The sequence below is a fragment of the Daktulosphaira vitifoliae genome, unplaced genomic scaffold (genome assembly GCF_025091365.1).
Source record: "Daktulosphaira vitifoliae isolate Bord-2020 unplaced genomic scaffold, ASM2509136v1 Scaffold_4, whole genome shotgun sequence".
NCBI lineage: Eukaryota > Metazoa > Arthropoda > Insecta > Hemiptera > Phylloxeridae > Daktulosphaira > Daktulosphaira vitifoliae.
This window is the reverse complement of record NW_026099575.1, coordinates 20,845,851-20,870,828: the sequence shown is the minus strand read 5'-3', so window position 1 is coordinate 20,870,828 and position 24,978 is coordinate 20,845,851. Positions and strand designations below refer to the sequence as shown.

Below are 24,978 nucleotides of genomic sequence, written 5' to 3'. Positions count from 1 at the left end.
CGTAAAGAATGCATCGTAATATTAAAATTCGTACTATCTCTGGTTTGACATGGACAAGTGAACTCGGTACAAACATTTTATTTAAATCATTCATTTCGCACGTTATGATACTATTTAAATGTCAGATTTATTGTATACATCTCAATTAACAATTATAAAAACATTATTTTTATCTCTGACGGTTTTTAAATGATACATTTCCTAATTAAATTTACTGGTTCAACGCGTGTACTGATTTTCTATTTAATGTTTTAATGTTACTTAAAATAACGAATGAAACAATACATTTTCCATAACTTTTAGTCCCCCATGATAGTGATAGACTAACAACCTATCCATTAATTAATAAATAAATGGATGTATTTTTTCATCTTAATAATTAAGACAAATAATATTTTTTTATAAAAAAGGGAAAAAGTCAAAAGTTAGACAGTATTTCGTAGCAGCTTTGTAAAATGAACGACAAAGAGTATTCAGCTAAAGTTTCTAAGAAAGTTGGTAGTTACTTTGTCGTTCTGCGTTACAATGTGTTTTAGGGATGTACGATTGATGAGTATGTTTGTGTACATGGCCGTCAAGTGTTTTACTATATCGCTCAGAGACATATTTCGGTTATGGGACAAAGAGTAAAGTATTAACTAACTTTACCAAACAAAAATTCCCTTTAAAAGTAATTTTTGATGTATGAAATAAGTTAAATTGACCAACACTATAATATTTATAATCAACAATAATACTTATTACTCAATGTTGTTTTTAAAAGATGGACCAAATAAAAAAAAACCGCGAGAACATGCTAAATCATACTTTGGTTATCGATACTTGCATGGCTGATATAAAAGCTTATGAACAACATTTAAAATATTTAAGTAGAACTCAATATTTTTATTTTGTCAAGTTTAATTTATAAGTAAATATTTGATCTTATTCATAGTAGATTTTTTTTCATTAAAATTCTACATAAGAGCTATTGCAAATAGTTAATAATAATAATGCATAACGTAAATATAAATGACGATAAAAATTAATCTAAAGTGAATTTATCAACTGCATTTCGTTATACATAAACGTATCATTACCATCAGTTAAATACCGTTGAAGTTCGATATGAATAATGAAACGCAACATAAATATTTTAATAAAAAAAAAATTATTATTTACAATAGTCATATAAACCTGATATGAGTCATACACGTCACTTTGTACATAGCTGTTTTAGCATCTTATCAGAACTACACAAAGCAAAATATTTTATCATTTTAGTAATAATGTGTTACAACATTTTTAAATTGATTTATAATGACGGGTATAGAACAATGCAGTGTGTTAAGTTTTAGTCGTTTCAAAAGAGTCATAGTATGTTGATGAAGTTTATAAGCTGGAGTTAAGATAGCACGGAAAAAGGGTTACACATTGTCGTGGATGGCATAATGCAAGCATTTAATATGGCCTCCTCGCAAAGTTTGAATTGATTCTCGAACAAGTATGAGTTAGCCTAGAGATTACTTGTAAAGGCGCTTAATTGAACGAATGACATAAAATTAGTCGTTTCCTTCACAGCGGACTATTAAATTGTATATCTTTCAGTATATTAACCTTTATTTTTCAATTCCTCCGATTGAAAAATATATCAACTGTCGCTAAGACAATTCTATAGCATTTACTATCTATAAGACAATAGTCTTTTATAAATACGTGTTGAAAATATTTTATGTCTCTTCACATGGACTAAGGATGAGGTATTACACAAAATCGTAAAAATCAATCAACCCCTCGAACCTCTTTAAACGTTTTAATTGTACTCTTAACTCGTGATATTACATTTTCATTGAACGATTTCTGATCCTTTTACAAACTATTGAAATAATCTCTTGTTTGATAATTTAATTACGCAACACTTCGAGTTTAAAATTACCTATATCTTTTGTAATGTGTATTAACTTTTACAATAATACTCGTGTCGATTACACGATATACCGATTTACATGTTTGAATGCTAATGTTTCTGCATCTAAGTTAGTGTAGAATTTAATACCTTGATTTTTTTTAACAAAAAAGCAAGGTATTTTAGAATTCTTCAGAAGGGAATTGTATTATATATTTTATTAAGCTCCTTCAATTTTAATTTATCTTCGACTCCTAACGTTATCATTTCAATAATTTAAAACTCAGCCGCAATACTACACGTGATAATCATCAACAAAAATAAAATCTTTAGCCAAAACCGAAATCAAATATAAGGGTGGGCTTGTGTCAAACAGCTGGCACCTAACTTCAATAAGATAAACAATAATGAAATAGTGTAACGATTTTTGGATTTTATGCGTTTTTAATCTTATCACTTTTACTTGACAGAGGATTCTACAGGATTCCTACGTTTCACCCTAAAGCAGTAATAAAATTGAACTTCAATTTAAGCCATACACATGAAAAATAAAAAAATTGGTGTTTTACATTGTGTGAATGTTGAATTCCGATATTATCGTCATGTACTAATTACTTCAATATTGTTATATTATAATGATAGTGTTAAAATATTATAACATCATAATCTATTTCATTATGCGTTGTTATCACATTATAAATTATTCACTATACATGAACTTTTGGGATTTTATACTTTATCATTGTATGCATTATACAAACTCGACAATCACTTCCGCTTTTAGACGAATTAGTATTTATTGGTACTATACGAATTTAGGGGACACTATACAATAATTCGACAAGAGATGTTATGAACATGAATTCAAGCTCTGTAAATACCGTTGCCAATTCATTCGGCAAGCTGTCATTAAAGAAATAATGATAAATCAAGGTCATTCACTTCATGTACACAAGAAGAAAATTTTTTTTTTGTCTTAAACAATTCCAAAACATTAATCAACGACGAAAAGAACTTAAATTCACGAATACAGTGTATTGTTAAAAAATTGTAAAACGACTAAAAAATTGACTAATACAACATACGTTCAGACATTAACAATAGAGCAATCAACGAACAAGCTTTAACAGATAAGGTCAGCTCATTTTCTTAACTATTCAAACCATATGTTTAAAAGACTACTATCAATGTGATAAAATATGTAATTTTATACATAACAAATATATAATTTTTGTTAAATATATGATACAATCTTTATAATAATATTATAACCAACAGCAATAAAATTCAGTAACTCGTCTGACTTCGATTGAATATAAAATACTGAGATACACTAAAATTTTGCTTAAATAATACTAGTACGTTATGTTGTTTTTATACAATTTTTTGTATAAGAAGGTAAATATTTACTTACTCAAATGTTTATTTTGCTACTAAAAAATCGTGGGAAAACTATATTTTGTAATATCTAAAAATAGATAAAATAAAATTGGAGAGGAAACGAATACATTGATAAAATACAAAGTCCGAATATGGAGGTTATAAATCAAAATGATAATACTATTTGTAGAAGAACACACTATGTTTACCGACAAACGACATATATTTGAACACACTCTTCGCCGGCATTGTGTTTGTCTGAATTCATTGCTTACAACTGGAACATATCCAATCATAATACATACGCAAACGAGCAAATAGGATCTGTCATGCATGATATTAAAAAACTTTACGCGCCCAAGTAAAGTTTTATGAAGGAAGATTAAAAATCGGAGAGGTCAACGGGCTGTTGAGTTATGTCGATGAACGCGATATTGGTTTTTGATACCAAATTATAACAGCTAAATTTTACAGAGTTAAAATCCAAAATACAACAAGGTTATCAAATTGATATACGGTCATCGATGTAATCTCAAGTGTATCGACCGCTATAGCTCGATAAGTACTCACAAACTGTTAAAAAAATTATTTGACGAGATTCATTTGAATTTCCACTAAAAGTCATATAAAGTTAAAAATATTATACAGCTCGTGTAACGGTTTACTTGGTAGAGATCAAAAGGATTTAAAAACAATTTAATCAGGTCCGCATCCCGATGAACATTACATAAAACATAAATATCATTTTGTGTGGCATTCATTCCGTTTGGTGGTAATATTTTGATCATATCCCGTGATGTGAAATTTGTAGGTCACCCGTAGATTTTCTCTAGAAACTTTGCAGTGAAAATTTAATATTTTGGTTCAAAATAGTTACGGACCATTTGATGTGGACATCAACCAATAACAACCACGGAACCGATTTAACGTTGAAACAAATTTTCCACTTCCATAATTTTGAACGGAACTATTATAAAATAATTCTCATAGAAAATCGATTGTTTAATAAATCGTTTATGGCTACTTATGTTTTTTATTTTTCTAGAATAATATACTTTGAATTGAACAGTGACAGAGGTTTCACGTCTATCGCTTATAATTTTTACAACTTGTTTTCTACTGTCATTTTCATTTGCATAAAACAAACGCGTGTTTTTTATTTATTCAATGTGTACATGGTAATATTTTAAAAGCAACGAATGCGTGTTAGAATATCGGTTCGTTCGCCGCCACATGTTTAGCTTCGGTTAGTTTCATTTCATTAATCGGTTTTGTTAAAAACGTGCGTGATTATACACATAGTATATTGGTTGCGTAATATTTTTGTAATTATCACAACTTAATAAATGCTCCTCGTGTTATTTTCTACGTGAATTAATTGCAACTTGTTTTAGACTAATTCACAATTAAAATAATTAACTATTAAATTATATATATATTTTTTTACTGTTACATTTTGTTCTCTTTTGATTGTTATACAATTTTTTATGTAAATCATGCGTAACTAACGTTGTAATGTTAAACCAAATTAACATAATTTTATTTCATATATTCACCATTATAGTATAAATTGTCTTTTTGGAGTTCGCTAGATTCAAAATTCAATTTTTTTATACCTATTTCCGAATACCGTAACGGTGTGACATAAGGGAAGAATTTCCTCTCCGATAATGTTTTCTTTATGTGGTTTTCGCTTATGGTGCACCAGTTTATTGTGTACATTGTACAGAACTTTGATCCTTATTGTGTACGACGTATAAACATGGAAGTAGCTAATTTCTATTGCATCAATTACACGGAAGACAACCATTAATAATTATTACTCATTGAAAATTACTTAAAAGTATTTTTTAGAATGATTAACACACTGATCGTACTTTATACTGCATAGTTTTTTAATAATTTATGCTGAATTGATCAGTGTTTTGTTTTCTTAAAAACCGGTCGAGTGAAATTCTCATAATATCAATTAAACACGAGTTTTAATAAATTGAGTTGTTCAATTTCTCATATTAAGTGTAACTTCGTGATATTAATTTTTTATGCTATTTTACGTGAAAACTAGTTCTATCGCTTTTAAAATCAAACTACGCAATGCACTAGAAACCTTTAATAAAAGTAAAAGTTAAAGATAATTCACATGTTCTCATAAATAAAACGTTTAGTTCCACTAACTCGAAAGTAAATCGTTTCTTTAGTATGACTTTCATGGGTTTAATATGTTCTTCATAAATTATTGTTGTTATATTATATATAATATATTAAAATAAAGCTTTTCACGATATAATTTTTTTTTTTTTTACTTAATTTCTTCATTGAGAAATACTAATTATACAGAGTTATAATTATAAAAACTAAGAAATAATTTTAATCGATAGTAATTAATATTGAATTTTTCTGAATTAAACGGTAGATATCATTAGTAATTTAATACTTATTATTATTATTATTATTTTTTTTAAGTTAAAACCCAAATTATTTGATGGTTTCTCCGTGTCAAGGAATACATTCATTCTAACAATCAATTATGCACGTAAATTGTAAACTACCTACCTACCTTGATTAACAACCAATTAGTCGCAATGCAAGCTTTATTTTAGTTAATAAGTAGCTAAACATTTTGCAATTAAGTACTTAAATAACAAACATGAAATGTAACAGTAAGTTATATGAAGTCATTAACGATATACTCGAAAAACTATTCTATGCGCGTTAACCACATAAATCAAACATTTGTAATAAAAAATGAGAAAAATTAAAATATTAAACGTTTATTGCTAATTTAAAACTCAAATTAAAAATTGCATGTTACTTCAGCGTATCAATGCTAAATAAAAATTAAAAAACAAAATCATGTATGGTATTTCAATTATGACGTCTATATAATTCTTGTTTAATGTAAATTATCCTGTATCGTTATTATTATGAAATAACTAATTACAGTTAAGTCGTTTTTTTAGGTAAAATTATCACTCATTAATGACTGATGAATTTATGTTAAAAAAAAATTGTAAATGGAAAATAATAATTTCGGTTTATTTATTTTAAATATAACAATTTATGCACCTAAACTGAGAAATTCATCATTATATGAAGCCAAAATTAAATTACTCAGCCAGTCTTGAATTAGCTTGCTATTTAATCATTGAAAAATTTTCATTCTCAATCATTTTTTTATCTATGTGTCCTTTTGGAGAAGAACATTTTTGCGCATACCATTCATTTATTGAACTAAAAGTTTAATACAGGTGATAATTGATTTTTCGAAAGCTTAAATTTCTATAGTATGTTAACTTTAAGTTGACGCCATCTCACTGTTTACTTTAAACTATGTCAGTTCCACACTAGAAGAATAAAATCGACTTTTCTACTCGTAGGCCAATACCATTCAAGATTTGTAGTCCGGTGCATTCCACCGCATCGAGTCTATTGCTATTGTTGTTCGGGAGACTCGAAACAACCTCAGGAGGGAGTACCACTTCCTGTGTTTAATAAAACGACCGCCGACATCGCTTTGGTGTCTTGAAATTATCTATGGTCTAATACTGACTGACGAGGAGTTATCCGGTGATGTCCACATGTACCAAGCACGTTATACATATATGTATATATTTTTTATTTGTCACCCAATGTCTCGGCTCGGGGCCAACGATGGCATTTGGTCAACAAAAGAAAAATAAGGAGGGATAGAAACGCGAGCAAGTATATAAATATAGAAATTACATTGACGCGTGTTGAGTCATGTGTCTGCGCCTAGTTCCATTTTCCCGTCCGTTTTTTTACAGCAACTTATTTTACTTGTTTTGACAAGCAATACGTGATCAGAGAAAAAAACTGCGGGTTATCATCTTAGGAAGTCATTGGGTGGTGACCGACAAAAGCCATGAATCGAAAACGGTGAATGACTAAATAAAGGCCCAAGATTTGTACCAAACAATGCATAAGCCCCGTCCTTACATACACTAACCGTAGTGTTATTTACAATCGCCGATAATCGCTGATACAATACTACAAAATGCGATTTTTAAAGCTTAATAATTTTGATCTCATACTTAGTCGTTCATTTTTTATTGTATTTTAGTTTGGAATTGAATCACTTGTTCGAATGGGCAAAATCATAATGTTTTTTTACGATTATGAACATTCGACACAATGTGCTATTATAGTATTATAAAACAGACTCGAAATGTCGTGTGCCATGTACACAAAACAAAAGGGACGACAGAAACGAGTAGTAACAAAATGACTATTAATGTTATTGTGCGATTTCGTTTAATTACCGTTGTGATATCGTTAATAATACCACAGCCCATAGCCTTTGCCATCGTGAAATACAATGAAGAAAATTATAGTATCCACTTTTTGGTCTTATTATTTTTTTTAATTTCGTTTCGGTTTACGATCATCGTTTGGACAACTATAAAAATACTCGTTCCATTCGCTTTTCGTGTGAACGGAAGTGTTGAAGACGGCAGCGAGCGCAGTGTTTCCTAAACAATGTAAGTTCCCTTGATATTTTGCCTTAGCTATTTTCCTTCGTTTATAAAAGACGCATATTTTTAGTCGTCCACATCCACGTGACATTACATGTAGCTTCTGTTAACGTTAACAAAGAAAACTTTATACATAAAATCAATGGCCGTACTCAAAAAATGCTTGACAAAAGTAAATATTTTAAACTAAGTAAGAATCAACAGACATAATTTATCCAGTATTTAAATTTTCAAACAAAGCAAACTGATTTTATAAAGAGACCGAGGATTTTAATCATTTCATAAAGAGACTTCTATAAATATTGTTAATGCAGCTTTTTAGTTCCTAAAAATATCAAAACAATTATTTATTGAATTAAATGATCGAACTAAAGAAATCTAAGAAAAATACTAAATTGACGCCTAACATTATGATAACCTTTTACGACTTTAAATGGAAATTTTTAAAAACAATAGTTTTCTTTACATTATCAATTTTTATTTTAACATAGCAACAACTATTTACAGCATATTTTTCAAACGAATGAAAAACTCCCATGTGAAAAAATCCACATTAAAAAGCCTTTGATATAATCGTTTCTCTTCTTCTAAATATACTATATTGTTTAGGGTCCGATTTAAGAAAGAACTAAAGCCTCTAGCCCAAATTAAAACAAGGGCTCTTTATGGATTTTCAAAAATAAGGCTCTTAAATACTCAAGAGATAGGATCTTAACTAAAAAACATTTAATTACAATTACTTTTTACTAATATTAGAAGGAAATTTTTATGTGGTTCAAAAGATTTTAAAAGTTTTTAGTTTGTTATTTTCTAGATCAAAAATCTCTCGATTCTTCTAGACAACTAAACTGTCAATGAATCTCTGAACAAACGGTGCGTCATTTTGTATATATTTTTATAATTTTCAGTTAGTGTAGCCGTATAAAAAAACTATTCAAGACTGTGAGCTGTTGTCAAGTATTTCAAGGTCATAATTTATGTTACATTTCATAAAACCTTTGCACATGTTCAAATGTTGTAAATGTGTACAGAGATGTTTCATTTGATCACCAAAAGATTGCTTTACTTATTGTACACATTTTTTCAAATAAATTCAAACTAAGTCATGTATTACTTAGTCTATGTGATTTCATTTGAAAATGACATAACTGCTTTCTCTATTAATTTGTCTCGCAGAGAGGCGTATGAGTTTTATATTATTAATTTGAATCAAAAAAACTTTATGTTAACAATTTAGAAAAAAATAACCAGAAATATAATTTGCATATATCCCACACTTTTTTGCTGCGAGTCGAGTAGGAGTATTTTTGTTGTTCGTTTCATACGGTAAAATGTTTGTTATAATTGTACCCAAAATATTATGTAAAAAAAATTCTGCAATGTTATTTACACGCGTCTTAGTTTACTTATTCATACTCCAATATATATGGACATTAATAATGTTTACCACTGCTTGGAAAATCGAATGAGAAAATACACCTACAAACTATAAAATATTACTGAAACCGCTCATAGCATACCAAGAGCCCACGTCTTTTGCGAACATAATATTCATAAGGCGGCGATGCGAAAAACTAGGGGTAAATATACATAAATCAAACTCTATAGAGTGGCATATGTTTGAATATAAAGGTAGGGCATTTCAAAGATAGGTAACACGTCTTATTGTGTTATGAAAATAAAACAAAAAGAAAAATGTACATCAAAAGCCATTGCACTGCATTTCATTTGAAGAATTTCGGCTACACAGCTGTATGACAATAAAAATTAACGATATATTTATGGCATTTTATTTGCTATTTGTACTGCGAAATGTATTTAAACAAGGCGATAACCACTGTAGTTCGGTCGATTTTTAAATTAAAAATTCAAATTTAAGAATTTAAAAGTAAATGATGTATATACTGGGCGACTTTTATAAATAATTATAGACCTTAGGAGACAAACATCATATTGATAATAATAATAACGGAGGTTGGATCACGTATACGCACAATGGTCGTTGTACTCGTTAATGATGGTTTTATAAAGCTATTAAAAGCAGTAGACATACACTCTGGCAAAACCATATATATATATGTGCGTGTATATTAGTAATAACACACACAAACGTTCATTCGGTTATCTGGTCGAGTGATAGCTACTAACGAGGAAGCTGCACTGAACTAACTGCCGGACAATAACTGTAGGTCCATATTTTATTATTGTTCAAAATCATTCTCTAAATTCGGTTTTATGTGCTATACATTGTGTTCAATAACTGTCGATTTTACAAGTGATTGAAAAAACCTTCGATTCGTTCAATCATGACTAGTCAAAATAAATACGATTTTAACCTTAGCACAAAAGTTCAAACTGTAAGTAATTGTGACGAACAAATCAACATTGTTTCCAATAAAATATTTAAGTTTCATTATAACTGCGTGACAAACGAAATGTCTAAAGGGCCTACTAAATGACATAGAATACATATTTATAAACTCATCATGAAAGAGTTGTAAAGATGTTTATACTTATATATTTCGTGAAACGTTAAATTAAAAATAATTACTCTAAATGGCTTTTGACAAGAAGAAATAATATTGTTGATACAAAAGTTGTCAAATTGTGACGCGAAAAACTACTTTTCATGTTGCTGCATATTCTTGATCAACGAAATATTATTAGAAGTTGGACCTTGATTGTTTATATTTAACAAGCCACTCGTATGTTTCTATTATGTAGATGAGTCTCGCATAGTGAACAAATTAGATTCACGGTTACAAAATGTCGGCCGTGATTGTAACTCTAAGAAATAGAAATAATATCTGTTTTCAACGCTTAATTACACCTAACAAGCAAGTTGATATTAATAGTGAATGCCGTCTACGATGAATAGAATTGTCTATAATAGGTAGTAAAATTAATTTATCGGTTTATATCGTTAAGTTAAAAGGTTGTGAAAATTCCTTGGAAATTCATTTTTATACTAATAACCTCGTAAAATGTGTTTTATAAGTATGGTATTAAATTTTGTTAAATGTTATCGTATCTTTACTGAAATTATTTTCGGGTATCTGATATTTTTCCAAAAGACACATTTTAACTGTTTGACAGTATTATAATTGTGTAAAAATAACATGTCATGTTATCTCAGTTTTTAGATTATCCAAGTGAAGATGTATAATTACAATTGATATTAATCAAATTAATCATTAACAATAAAATAATATTCGATATATTATCTGTTTATATTCTATAGGTTCTATTGATTATTAAATCATATAGCTGAAAGCATGATAATAAGCATGATTAATTTTATTTCATAAAAAAAAAACTACATTAATTTAATCCTGTAATAAAAAAATAGCAACGCATTTCGAAACAAAGAGAAAAACAAAAACCCTTTTTTTTATAATCATTTTAAATGCTTTAATTTTTTTCTTATAAAACTTAACCAGTAAAAAGCAATACCTATTTAAATAATTCAAATTATTAAAATGTATTCAGTCACTTCGGTTGTTGACTATTCAGAATGTAATTAAACAAACTTGAATCCCACAAATTATTCCAAAACGAAGAAAGTTCATTTTCAAATATACTTAAATAAACTTAATTACCTTAGTCAATTACTTTCTTTTAGTTGTCGTTTCAAATGTTAACAATCCGAACTGTACGACGTTAGTTTTAATAAAAACAGATCATTTTTTAAATAACCTATTCAATTTTTCGAAATTAATAAATTTGTAATTTATACCATTCATGTTATAATGTTTATTGTCTTGTATTACGCAAAAAGCTAAAATATTTTCATATTTTTTAAATCTCTCATAGTTATATTGTTTTTATAAATATACTTTCGCACTATCTAAACTTTTGATTTTCACTTTGTTATATATTTAGGACAGGTTATATCAATTACTTTTATCAAGATCTATTCGAGTAACAGTGCAAACTCCAAATACAGAACTTAGTAGCGTCAAGTTATAATTTATTATGACTAAATCGGTAAAAGTGCACATTTTATGAAATCAGCGCACAATAACAATAATATTTGTGATGTTTGTCATCATCGGAACTTCAATTTAGCAGCCGACACTCACAAAAAGACACTTTTAAGAACAGAGGGAATAAAACTAATAGCGTGACATAAAAAGTGCATTTACGAACTCTCCATCCTAATACCATTCGACCAATTGAAGTTTTTTTATCGCTTAAGGTAACTTTAAAATCGTTTTTAATTAAATCGGCACATAAAGGACGATTTCCTCTTTCCCTCGGGAGACAATAATTAAAATGAAACTCAAAGGCCGTTTGAAGAAAATCGGCGATTCAAGTAATTGGTCGTGGCTTATACACCGCTATATAATTATATAGTTGTGGTGAATGGTGAAACCTCACTGGCTTTTACAGACACCGGCAAAATTACAATGATTAAGTTTTGAAAACTCACCTGTTGGCCAGTGTATACGCATTCGAGAGCCACTCGGCCCTCCGAGACAGGCGAGCAAGTGCATTCTGGACGGGTACACCAAGATGCTGTGATGGTCGTGTTGACCTGCTGCTGCTGGCCGTCATCGTTCCCCCAAACAATGGCTGGCGACGACAACGCAAAGGCCAACAGCAACAGCGTCCGGGCCGGCCATCCCGTCATTTACGCTTCCCCTAACCGTACATCGAAAGGCTCAAAATGTATGGCAAAATAAGCAACACATAACAAAGTATTCACTGAACGTACCGCACTTAATAGCAACCACACTAGTTTCACTACGACTTTTTAAGTCGGCGGCTAATACACACAGCCGGCAGATGGTTGTTATAAAAATACACACCAACACGTTGACGCACTGCAACTACGGTCGTCGTACACGTACTAACGCGCGCGACATTTGCGTTGTTACCACAAGCTGCTGCTACCGCTGGGATCTGTTTCTCCCTCTTAAAAAACTGGTTTCGCCGTTCAGCATAGTTATACAGCTGGTACTGCAGTTGTGTCCCAAAGACCGCCAGACACTGTGATCTCTGTGTAATTTAAAATCATCAATATCAATACACGTGACCCCGCCTGCATGTTGTCCCTATCGATGTTTATTATTGTTTTTTTTGTTATTTGCCTACACATATATCTGATCATAGGCAGACGCTTAATATCGAGTTTCGTCAATGAACAAAACTGTTAATTTCGTTGCGTTACTAAAAAGGCATCTCTCCAGTTCTAACTCGTCTGGAATGGTTTGGATGTAAAAACTACATTACTAACGTTGTAATGTCAAACTCATAGTCTACAGGTTGTTGCAAGATAACTGTTGTAAAACGATCACAACATGACGTCATTTGAGATTAAACGCTGTTAAATTCTTCTACACCATAGTTTTTTTCCGATTACGTATAGACTTCAATAATATTTTCTTATTGCTTTTAGTTATATTACATTTAGACAAGAAATTTAAATAAGTCTCTTAAGTAATAATGCAAAAACAGAGCCGAAAACAACCGAACTTGTGCATTTTTATTTCAAAAGTATAATTGATATAATCACGGAATATTGTTACAACTATTAAATACATTATAGGTATATATAATGTAAATCGTAATAAAATACATGTGTAAATACTAAATGATACGCAGACACCTACAAACATTTATTTTAATCATGTCATTGAAATTGTAATTTATCATAAACCATAAGTAACCAGAACATTTTTTTTTTTTTTTTTGGAAAGGGCAGCGCTCTTACTTTTAATATACTCATTGGATTGACAATAATAGCTGTGACATATTTGTAACTAATACTTAAATGATTTTTTTGTATCTGAAGGTGGGAGGTTAAAATGAGGTACTTTTACCATCCTTCTTAAATTATATTTAAGAATTATATATAATTAAATTATTATAACATGAAAAACAGTGATTTTCTACATCAAATAACATTTTTTTATTAACTCTAGGGCCGCTTAAATATAGAATATAAGTTGTCAGGATAAATTTTTTTTATTTCTTATAGTATGTAACATAAGCTTTAAGTTAATATATGTTTGAAACTCTAAGTATTTTCGAAATATTTTCAAAAAGTAAGTTGAAAAATTTCTACTTATCATATATATGTTTCAAGTTTTGTATCTTACTGTATTAGGGGGCATGGTCCGGTTTTTTAAAAAAGTATGTCAAATGAATAGATTATGTATAAAATATTTATAAACTAAAATTGTATTAATCCATGAATTTTCAAAATTTTATAGCAAGTTAGAGTAGAAAATATAAACAATTTTAACCCAAAAATAAAAAGTTAGAACATTGTTTTTTCTAACTTATAGTATGTAACAAGCTTTTATTTAATATAATTTGAAGCTAACACTATCTCTGGAACATTTTTAAAAGTTAAGTTAATAAGGTTAACTATTCATGCAAAACTAGCTATTTTGAATTTTCCCTGATTAAGGATCAGTTTTAAAAATATATATATTAAAGAAAAAGAAAAACTTAAGATATTTATAAAAAGAAATAATTTTATGATTCATTCATTATTCAAAAATTTATGACAAATATCTTCAACTATATACGACTTTTGATCTTTTGATGTATCGTTGAACAAAATCGGTACAGTGGGACCTTAGAAAAAGTAGTGTTAGACAGAAAACAGAAGAATATATATCGTCATGATAAAATTAATACCGACTCAGTTTCGCATCGAAGCTAAAAATAATTTCCAACATTTCCTTAGGGAGCATTTAAGAGGAACTTTTAGATACAAGTTTTAGTATTTAAAAGAACATTTTCTAGAATTTTTTTTTAGATCATTCTTGTAAATTAATATGACTTTTAAATTATAAATGCGGTCAACATTAACTTTTCTAAAACTAAAAATCACTACAATTATATTATACAATTTATATTGTAATTTTAACCGAATAAAAATCTCTTTAGACTAATGACAAAAAATTATAACGAAAATAATTTCTCAATAATAAATAAAAAATAAAAAAAAGTTTGACTTTAGTTGTATAAAAATAAAATACATTGATACATAAATAATTTTCAACTAAGTTTCCTTAAGTGATTCCACAAGTTTACTTTTTTTAATATTGTATTTACTATTGATTTATAATGTTCATTTTAGTATTACAAATAGAGCCACTGATATTTTTACATGTGCATTTTATGATATTTTCACTAATAGTGTATCCCCGGTAATTTTGTTGATAATTAAAGTAAAAAAAACAGTAAGTTTTTAAAAGTAACATTTTTGAAAAATACTTAGGAATGTTATTTTGTGTGTTGTATTTATTTGTTAGCAGACAAAGAAATGTAGCAATAATGCAATTTTATTTAAGACGTCATAATTAATGAGTACCAATGCGCTTGTAAATATATAATGCGAAATACCGTTAGATATATATAATAATGGCTGATTTTTGTAATCCTTTCACCAAAATATAGCGAATCTCTTTCAAAAATTCAATATTACAACATTTAATTGACCAAAAAATAAATGAACGACGTTTTGAAATTATCGATTGATTATCACTAAACTTATCATATGTATTGTTGATACAAGTTACGATGAAATTACCTAAAAATATATAAATAAATATGTGTTGCCGCTTATCAGTTTTTAAATAAATATTACTTTTAATTTTACTTAAAAATAATATAGATATGCTCTAAAAGAAAGACGTTTAAAGTCGTTTTTCTTTTAAATAATATAATGTAACGGCAGTAAATTGTAAATCAAAAATTATACGAATCGAATTTTTATTATTAATATTATAATTAATAACTTCAAAAAAAAAAATGTATTTTGTTTAGTATAATTTATTTCTCGATTTATAATTGTTTCTAATCAATCCTTTATACCTTTTAATGGTACCAGCATTATTTGTTTTAAAAGTCAACAGATATTTAACTAGTTTATGTAATAGAAAATGATTCAACTAAAAAAAATGGCTGACCGATAACAACTTTTGAACCAGTATTTCTAAAGTTATTAACAAATTTTAATATTGACTTGTGGTGAATCGCTGGTTCGAAAGTTGTTACCGACCAGTCATTTTTTTAGTTTAATCATTTTCTATTGCATAAACTAGTTAAATATGTATGTTGTCATTTAAAAATCAAGTTAATACCATTATAACTCTCTTACACTTTTTACCCTTGGCCTCTGTTAACTTCTGATTCAGACCCGATACACTTGCATAGGTTATATATTTATAACGTGATAAGCGACTGAGGAAAACACAGTACTGAGTTAAGTTTTAAAAATAAAGGTATGATAAATTGGCTAATGATATCAAAACATGTGTGTAAACGAATGTAAAAGCTTTATGTTGAAAAAATTGCCTTTCGTACTTTTAAAAACGCGTTTACGTGTAATAAATCTACAAATTAGCGAAATGAGTTAATTTTGTTTTGTCAATCTAATTAATTTTAATAAACAAAAGTCTATAAAACCGATATATTTCATATATTTGATAATCTCTAGGAAGTAATGTAGTCTAAGATAAATTGTTTCCGGATTTAAGACACTTAGTAATTCATGAATATGTTTGCGTACAAACTTAGAATAACCTTAAAATTTATGGAAATTATTACCGGTGTAATAAACCTAATAAATACATGATTTTATTTGAATATAAGTTGTTCATATTCAAAACTAAAGAAGACCCGGTATGGTATGTAGATAATATACTTTGATAACTAATATTCTTGCTAATTCATTTGAATTGCCTTAAAAGTTTAAGAGAAAGTAGAAATGCGACTTTACTATACAGTATATTCATAATCATATTACGTTCCCAACTAATGGAGTATATTGTAAAATGTATATCAAACCTATAGAAAGATGTCTTACAAGGTAATAACTTTTTGAAATATGTTTACAAGATAATTGTTGCTTCGCAGTCAGCAATTTTTTTAAATTTATTTATGGAAAATTAAAAAAACAGTAATTTATCAATTTTAATACATTCAGTAGGTATGTATTAAAATGCTGTATCGTAAAGTCAATCAATCGGGCAAAAAAAAGTATAAGAACAAAATTGTTAACAAAATTTTTTTCTATCAGCTAATTCATTTAAAAATAACAGTTCCTTTAAAAAAAAATTAATTTTAAGGCTTTTGACCTTGAAGGAATAAAAAATAATTACATTTTATTGTAAAAATTTTTAAATCAAATTAAAACAAACTCATTAAATAATAAAGAAATTTATTATTATTTGTTTTTCTGAAAATATTTTTGCACTTAGATTTATATCGAAATTTCCTAATAATCATTTTCTGCTACTTTGATCGTGACAATGACTGATAACTTACTTGAACTAATTCAATTTAAACGATGCGTTTTAATATTTTAAATAAGACGTATTATTACTACATGAAGAAAATCAATGATGAACAATTGAATAAAATATTTTATCCTTATCTGTAAAATTTAAAATGGAACATAATAAATAATTGATAAATTCAAGTTTTTATACTTTGATTATTTGTGTAGTAATTATATAAATACTCTTGATATCCAACTTACTGTGTGTTATTCAAAATATTATTTCACATGTTTTGAATTAATTTAAGCGTCATTCAATTTTCTCATTTAATTAGTATAATGTGTTTTACATGAAAGTCTAAATTCAATAAATAATAAATGAAAAAATAAAAAGAATTTTATATAATTTGGTTCGTTGTGGGCCAAATAAAAACTGTGATCCCCTAGGGGTGAAAATAAAAAGGTTCGTAGAAGCAGCCAAGAATTGCATAAATTTACTATGTAGTCGAATATTAAAAAAGTATATAAATATAAAAAGCCATAACTATTAAAAATGAATCATTTGGAGCATACTTAGTATAATATTATTCATGGTATTCGTTGGGTCGAGCAGACTTTTCTGTTATATTACTTAAACAATATCGACAATAAGGACGCCTCGTCTGTATTTTTCAAAAATAACAATAACAATAAAAACCTTTATACTTAATGTTAAAACTGAAATCGAAATATATTTATAACAAGTATAAAATAACAATATTCAAAATGATTTTATTTTAACGTCGTCAATCGAAATTCGATTCACGCTATTTAATATTGCCAGAAAAACTGATACCTGTGTATTTTGTAATAAAAAGCTACTAATTGTTATCCTTGAACCCGAAGCTCTTTTGAGACACTCGATATTAATAAGGGAGACAATGATATTGTGGGCTGGTTATAAAACACAAATTCCCTTGTTTTGACTCCATTTTAATGTTTTCTCAATCTATTCAACTGACGTTATTTCATTCAAAAATGTTCACTCCTCGAAAATCAACAAGCTTCTTTACATTTATACTATGGACATTGTGTATTTAGCGCCGCTGTTATGTTAGCATTAACATTTATTTTGTAAAATTCATTTGACGGCAGTTGCTGTATAAATACTCGTGTGTCGGTTGAATGCAATTAAAGACATAATGGATCGAGTTTTGTCAAGTCCGTACAAAATAATACTCTCTCGTGTGACGCTTTTGCAACAGATTCGGTCACAACAAACAAATTACTTACACTGAAAACGCGCACAAGTCATTCGAGACCGCAATTCTAAGGCAACGCGTACTTTTCATATTAATGTACGAAATTAGCTGTCACTGTATCTTTAATGCAGTCTCATGAAGTCTTTAGAAAATGTCGAATTGCCAAGTACTAAGGTTGTAGAAATTCAATTTTACTTATAACTTTTTATGATTCTGTCATTAAGATACATAATTACTTACGTTTATTGACGTTTATTTACAATTGAATTTCGATGATAATTTCATATACACCGAAGGTTATATATCAAAATAAATACTCAATAAATGTTAATTTATTTTTATTTTTTGTTATATATTCGATAAATTTAAAACTACGTTGATATTATTTACTAATACTAGTTAAGCTTGCTTCAAGTGAAGTGACTTTTTCAAAAGGTCTCGCCGTCTTAACTTTCTAGGTATTACCTTTTACATTCGATTTCTATTTCAATACTTACTCGCCTTACTATAATTATCATATAAATCAAGATGCGAATTTCATTCGTTTAAGTATTGATTAATAAATTATAAAAATAATACGATATTGAACAAGAAATCATACAAGTAGTGAATATTATTATTTTTCCTTTTAAAATGACTCGAAATGTTCTATAAAATTATTATCAGATAGCATTTTAATCTAAAAACATCCACTTATTTAATATTAAACTATATTGCTATAATTTTTAATTTCATATATTCATGAATAAATTGTTTGATATAATCATTATTAATATATATACTTGTACACGTATATTTATTAATTTCTATAAATACCACATTTAATTATCAAGTATAGTTTTTATTCTATACGATTCATATGCCCTGTCCTCATCCACTCAACTTTATTGAAATTTAACGACAAAGATAAGATAAGATTAGATAAGCTGTAATAGAATTTATTTTGTTAACTAATGGAAATATTATTTTATAATAGGACAATAATCTTTATTCTTTGATTTCATGGCAAATTACTGTAATAATCGTGAATATTAATTTTATTACTTAATAATAAAATATCCATATAAAAATAATGTCATCATTAATTATTTCGCCAACGAAAGAATTAATTATATTTATAATTGTTTTTGGTTGATCAAATCTCTTCGCTATTGAAATCGTCAATAGCGTTAAATAGAGATGCTCGTCATTTCAAGTATTCGCATTACAAGAAGGGCATTAAGACCTTTGGAAATTGTGTTATTGCTCTTTTTACCTCGTCATATCATTCATATACCCTCAAAACTGTCTGTCACCTAGTGTAGCTCATCGATCATAGTGTAACTCGACGGAGTTGAACGTGCTAGACGTTTATATATAAACTCAGTGATGCTTTGGGTCGGGAAACACCTTTGGGACTACAGTGGTTGGACAGAATAAGAGAGTGACGCTGACAAATAGTCAAATTGATCAGAGCCGAAGACGTGGGCCAATTTAGGAACCTCTTGTCGCCGTCAGTCACCCCGACTGCCGACAATTCACCGGAACGTCCGTTTGTTATCCTGTCCTTTTTCGTTTATTTATCTTTTTTTTTTTCGTATCTAAAAAAAATACTTATGGCTTTATTGCGGTTAAAGCACTTCCTTAAATAAACAAACTCCAGTTCACAGAATAATAACTTACAGAAATTTAACATCGTAAACAAAACCATTATACTTGTTTTATTCTATCGTATAAAATATACAAATATTAATTTGTTGAATATAATAGAGTATGATTATAATTTTCGTGCAAATATTAGAATAACTTGAAATGGAAATATTTTTCTCGGTAGAACAATCTAATAGTCTTTCAAACAGTTAATGTCTATCGCGTGTTTTAAAATTTTTAAAGAGCTTATATGTTTTCAAACTTCTATAAAAAAAAATACAGTAATAAAACAACTTTATTAGTTGAGCTTTTATTTGCACGTCCCATAAAACTGCATTCTCAAGTTGTGGTTCAATAAGTTGAAATATTGAATTTACATAGCGCGTAAACATAAAAAAAATGACATTTACTTATTATTAAAATCACATGTTTTTTTTTAACTAAAATTTAAATGCTTTATTAGTTAACACCAACATAAAAAAAAGCAATTTTTCTGGTGAATTTCATTAAAACTATTTAAAAGGTAACCAGATAATTTTTGTTTTAAACTCGCAAAATTACGGTTTATTATCAAAAGAGTTGTTTCTACATTTTACAGACTTTTAATTTGTTTAAAATTTCGAATAGACTTCATAAAATTACTCACCCGAAACGTTTGCATAAATATTTGTTAATATGAGTACATTGGAAATATTGTATTGACTTATAATAATCTAAAGGTATAATTATAGCTAAATTGTTATGATAAATATTTTAAAATTTATTTTCAATTCTAAATAATTGTTGGAGGCAAGATTATTAAAAAACATTTGTTTTTTAACACTGCGTGTTAAAAACTCAACAACTTTGGAAGTAAAGAAATAATAAATATTCGACAATAAATTTAATGTTGATCACTAAAAGAAAAATCTTTAGCTAAATTACTGTCATATTGTTTTTTTTTTATGGCTATACTTTTATTCCAAAATAGTTTACTCAAGATAGTAACTATTGTTCTAAGGCTTTATTAATGTGAACTTAATTGAAACTTCGAGATTTCTGATTGCGTACAAATTTACATAAATTATGCAAATATGTGCGAAACTATACCTTAACATTAAAATACGTAATATGAACATGAAGACGAAGCCAAGAACACTTGAACAACTTTAAAAAGTACTACAATATTTCTCAAATGTTAACTAATGTAATACAATTAGCAAATATAAAATAATAATTATTATTATATCTTTCAAAGCAATTTTTTGAAAGAAACAATTATTACAAGATAAATTTAGGCTAATATTGATTATCAACTAATATATTATTGAAGACGTTTAATACAATTCGATTAAATTTAAATGTGTAATAATGAATGTAATTATGGTTTTTATATAAATCAATACATTTAAATTTTCTCATGCATTTATTAGAAATTTTCAACACACAAAATATAACAGAAAATTTGTATAAGTATTGAAAAATTGTTATATTTTTGTACGTATTTTCGATTCTTTATGTTAAAATTACACTACTCTTATGTAAAATATCATGTATAATAAAAATATATAATGAAATAATAGAATTTCTCTATTATTTCTCACAGTATATTTATATTAATACAGTTATTTTTTTATAAATACTAAAGTTGTCCATATTTTAATAAAATGATAACATCAATTTTTCAAAGTAAGTTATCGTTTTATTTGTAATAAGGTTCCATTAGAATATAAACATGATGTATAAGATAAAATTTATTTTGTAAGTTTATTGTGTTTGCCAAAAAGGGTTCGATGTAAAACAAAAATAAAACAATTTGTAATATACGTTTGATGTACTTGCAGTAAAGTACAGTGCACTTTATTATTATGAATAATATAGTGCACGAAGAATTTAAAATTCCATTATATGAATATGAAATCAATGTTATCTTTAGCTGTATGAGCGAGGTTACCAATTAAAAATTCCCATTGATCAGATTCGCCCTAGCTATGGGTTTATTTTAATACAGTACTGTCGGGAGGGTGAAATATATTGCAATTTAATTTCTTTTTGTTGAAATCACGCGGGTACTGTACCATGAAAAACTATACCACTCTTAACTAACGTATACACTGCCGTGTTATAGACTCAAATGAACTTGGAGCTTTTCCGTGCCCTTCATAAAGTGACATATGGAAATGCAAACAGATTTTCTCGCGTAGGGACTCAAAAGTTTTATGGATAACTTCTCACCACAGAATGTTCCTATTGTAAAAAAGTATTTATAAATCAACTAAAAAAACATTATAGAATACTTCAGCACAAGTGTGGTACTATTGTGAAAAATGTATAAACGGTATTCATCAACTTTCTCATCCAGACTTTTCTGTCGTCATCAATGGAACAATATTATAGTCTGAACCGATAAAATCTGTTGTATTATATTTAGATTTTCTTAATCGTTCATTGCAAAACATTATCAAAATAAAGCATGTCTTGAAATAATTATAATCACATAACAAATTTAACTATTAAAAAAAATAACCTTGCTTTATTTGTTTGTAAGAAGATTTTTTCTTTATGTACACAACGCTAAGGTTAAGTAAAAATGATTCATTATAGTTTAAAAGTAACTTAAATACATATTTTTAGAATTCTCACCCTTGAAGTTAAAAATTATTTATAGGAACATGTATCTGTTATCGTAAAAATTTCAAACAGAGATAATTTAATTAATCCTCAGCTTTATTAAGGGTGTAAGTATTAATTAGCTCAGCTAATTAATACTTACACCCTTAAAATTAACTCAAAGAAATTAAAAGCTAATATTTGATTTGTATATAAATGTACAAAGAAATATTCTAGAAGTAGTATATTATACCTAATTTCTACCGTTTTTATTCATTTAGTAAACAGTTTTAGTAAACATTATAAAATGAATAATTTCAAGTGCTTTACTAAATACATACACTAAATAAAATATTATGATACAAAGAAGTAGCCCTAAAATTTGTTATCTTTATATATTCATGTTTATTATATTGCTCTAACACTTGGTTTATAATTTATTTGTTTTTAATTACTAGTTTCTATTTAGAATGTTATTTTATCTATAGATCTTATCCAATTATTAGTATGTTAGTGACAAAATAAATGGAATATCTTTTTAGTAAGATAAATTCTATGCGAATATTGTTCAGTTATATTTGGAAACATAATATTATTACCAAGATTTAATATTAATCATATTTTTCAAAAATGTTATATTTGTGTACGGATTTTCGTTATTTTATGACAAAATTATACTAGTCGTGTATGAAAGTATATGTATTATATTGACTTGTAGAAATTTTTGGATCATTTCTTACAGTGCAGTCAAAAGTATTAGTACTTGAAATTTAATGTTCTTTTCGGATTATTACTTTATATATGTAATACATTTATTTTATAATTTAAGTTCCGCGTTTGAATATTTCTATCAAATATAATTCAATTTCTAAACAAACATTTAATGTTATAATACTCTTATTTGAATGAGTTAAATACTTGGACATGTTTTCCTCCTTTACCCGTTATTGCGGTATTTGGAAATACGATGTTAATTTATTGAATAATACAACTTAAACTTGTAATCTGACAAGGTGATGTACGGTTGACTTTCCACAGTCTCGGCGATTATATCAGAAATGTATAACGAATGATTCATTCATGTGATATTAAAATCATTACGAGAAATAATCAGTTGACAAATAACAGACAGTATCAAGGCCGTCGATATTAATCTCTTTGCATAGAAGCTTTTTATATAGTCTGACCTCAAGTCATTTGATCGTTATTAATAAATAATATGCTTCCTAAGCGGTTTCCAGTTGGGTGTTAAAAAAAACTCCCTTTTGTCCCTCGGAATCGGCTTTACTGTCTTTGTCGTCTGCAAATATTATTATAAAACGTTTTCCATTTGTGAACTCTGTTACGACGTTGGGTCTGCAGTGAATAGCGCAGTGATTGTATAATATTACACAGAAATAATAATAGCAACACCGCGTAAGTTCCGTGGCACGTCCCTCCTTATGTCATTAGGTAAAATAATCCGCAACGTGCATTATAATAAAACAATGTCGCCAAACCGTTCTCGGCTCTGCTAATCGCGTTTAATTTGTAATAGACACAAAAGCGAACCGCCCTTATAATGCATCTTTCCCGCTCGCCTACCCCAATACATTGTCTACATTTGCGGGATTTGCCATTTTCTATTATGAAATGTATAGCATGAATGACAGTTATAATATATGTGAATGAACCGTGGGTGTACTTGGTCCAAATGTGGTTTTTATGCGTGGAGAGTACACCTTTACGACTTACTCTTTCACTCCTCCCATCGTGCTCGATACGATATTGTGTTTGTGAGTTGTGCAAACGTAAAAATCAGTCTGAACAAAGAAAACAGCAAATTCAATTACGGAATTATTTTTCTTCGGTTTTTTCTTAGAAAATATCATAGTATATTATTATTATTTTTTTTCATATTTGAAGACAACGCTATATCTCCAATAAGATAGATTTACTTGCCATAACGAGAGGATTATATGCAGTAAAGATTTTTTTATTTTGAAATTCATATACTTCAAAAATATTAGAAAACTCTATTATGGAAAATGAAATACAAAATATTGTCAAACGACAAGTCCGACAATAATCTTCTTTATCTAGTTGTTGACGGACGTTAAAGTACTATCACCTAATCGGGTATAAACATATTTACAGAACTTTTCTAAAAATAAACTATAAATTCTCGAACACTCTGAAAAATTGTTGTGCAGAAATATAGCTAAACTTTAGCTACATTATTGATTATAACTTGTAAGGCAAAAAAAAGTATTTTCGGCAAATATTAAATTTGTTCGATTTAAAAAGTACACTTTCAAAGTAAATCTTTAGTTTTTCACAGTCGACTGAATTTTAATAAATAAATAAAAAAAGAAAAGTTAGTGAGTACACAGAAAATATTATAATAGTAATTCTTGATGGAAGTGGGACTTCGGCAGAGTGCTTTTGTCGTGCATCGTATTACATGTAGTGAAATGATTCATTGGCTCAGCATTTGAAAAACAAACGATTTCAAAGGCCCCAGTGCACATTTCCTAAATT

At 27.9% G+C, this 24,978-nt stretch overlaps 2 protein-coding genes across 7 annotated transcripts in view; one reads left to right on the top strand and one right to left on the bottom strand.

The window, feature by feature from the left end:
* LOC126905605 (uncharacterized) overlaps positions 1-12,635 on the bottom strand; it is a 46,984-nt gene extending 34,349 nt beyond the window's left edge. Inside the window, exon 1 of the mRNA XM_050685482.1 lies at positions 12,191-12,635. Within this exon, the coding sequence (XP_050541439.1) occupies positions 12,191-12,391 (201 nt within the window). The 5' untranslated portion in view covers positions 12,392-12,635. The remainder of the gene's footprint in view (positions 1-12,190) is intronic.
* Positions 1-24,978, top strand: part of LOC126905604 (E3 ubiquitin-protein ligase MYCBP2-like) — a 136,636-nt gene that overhangs the window by 90,303 nt on the left and 21,355 nt on the right. The window lies entirely within an intron of this gene.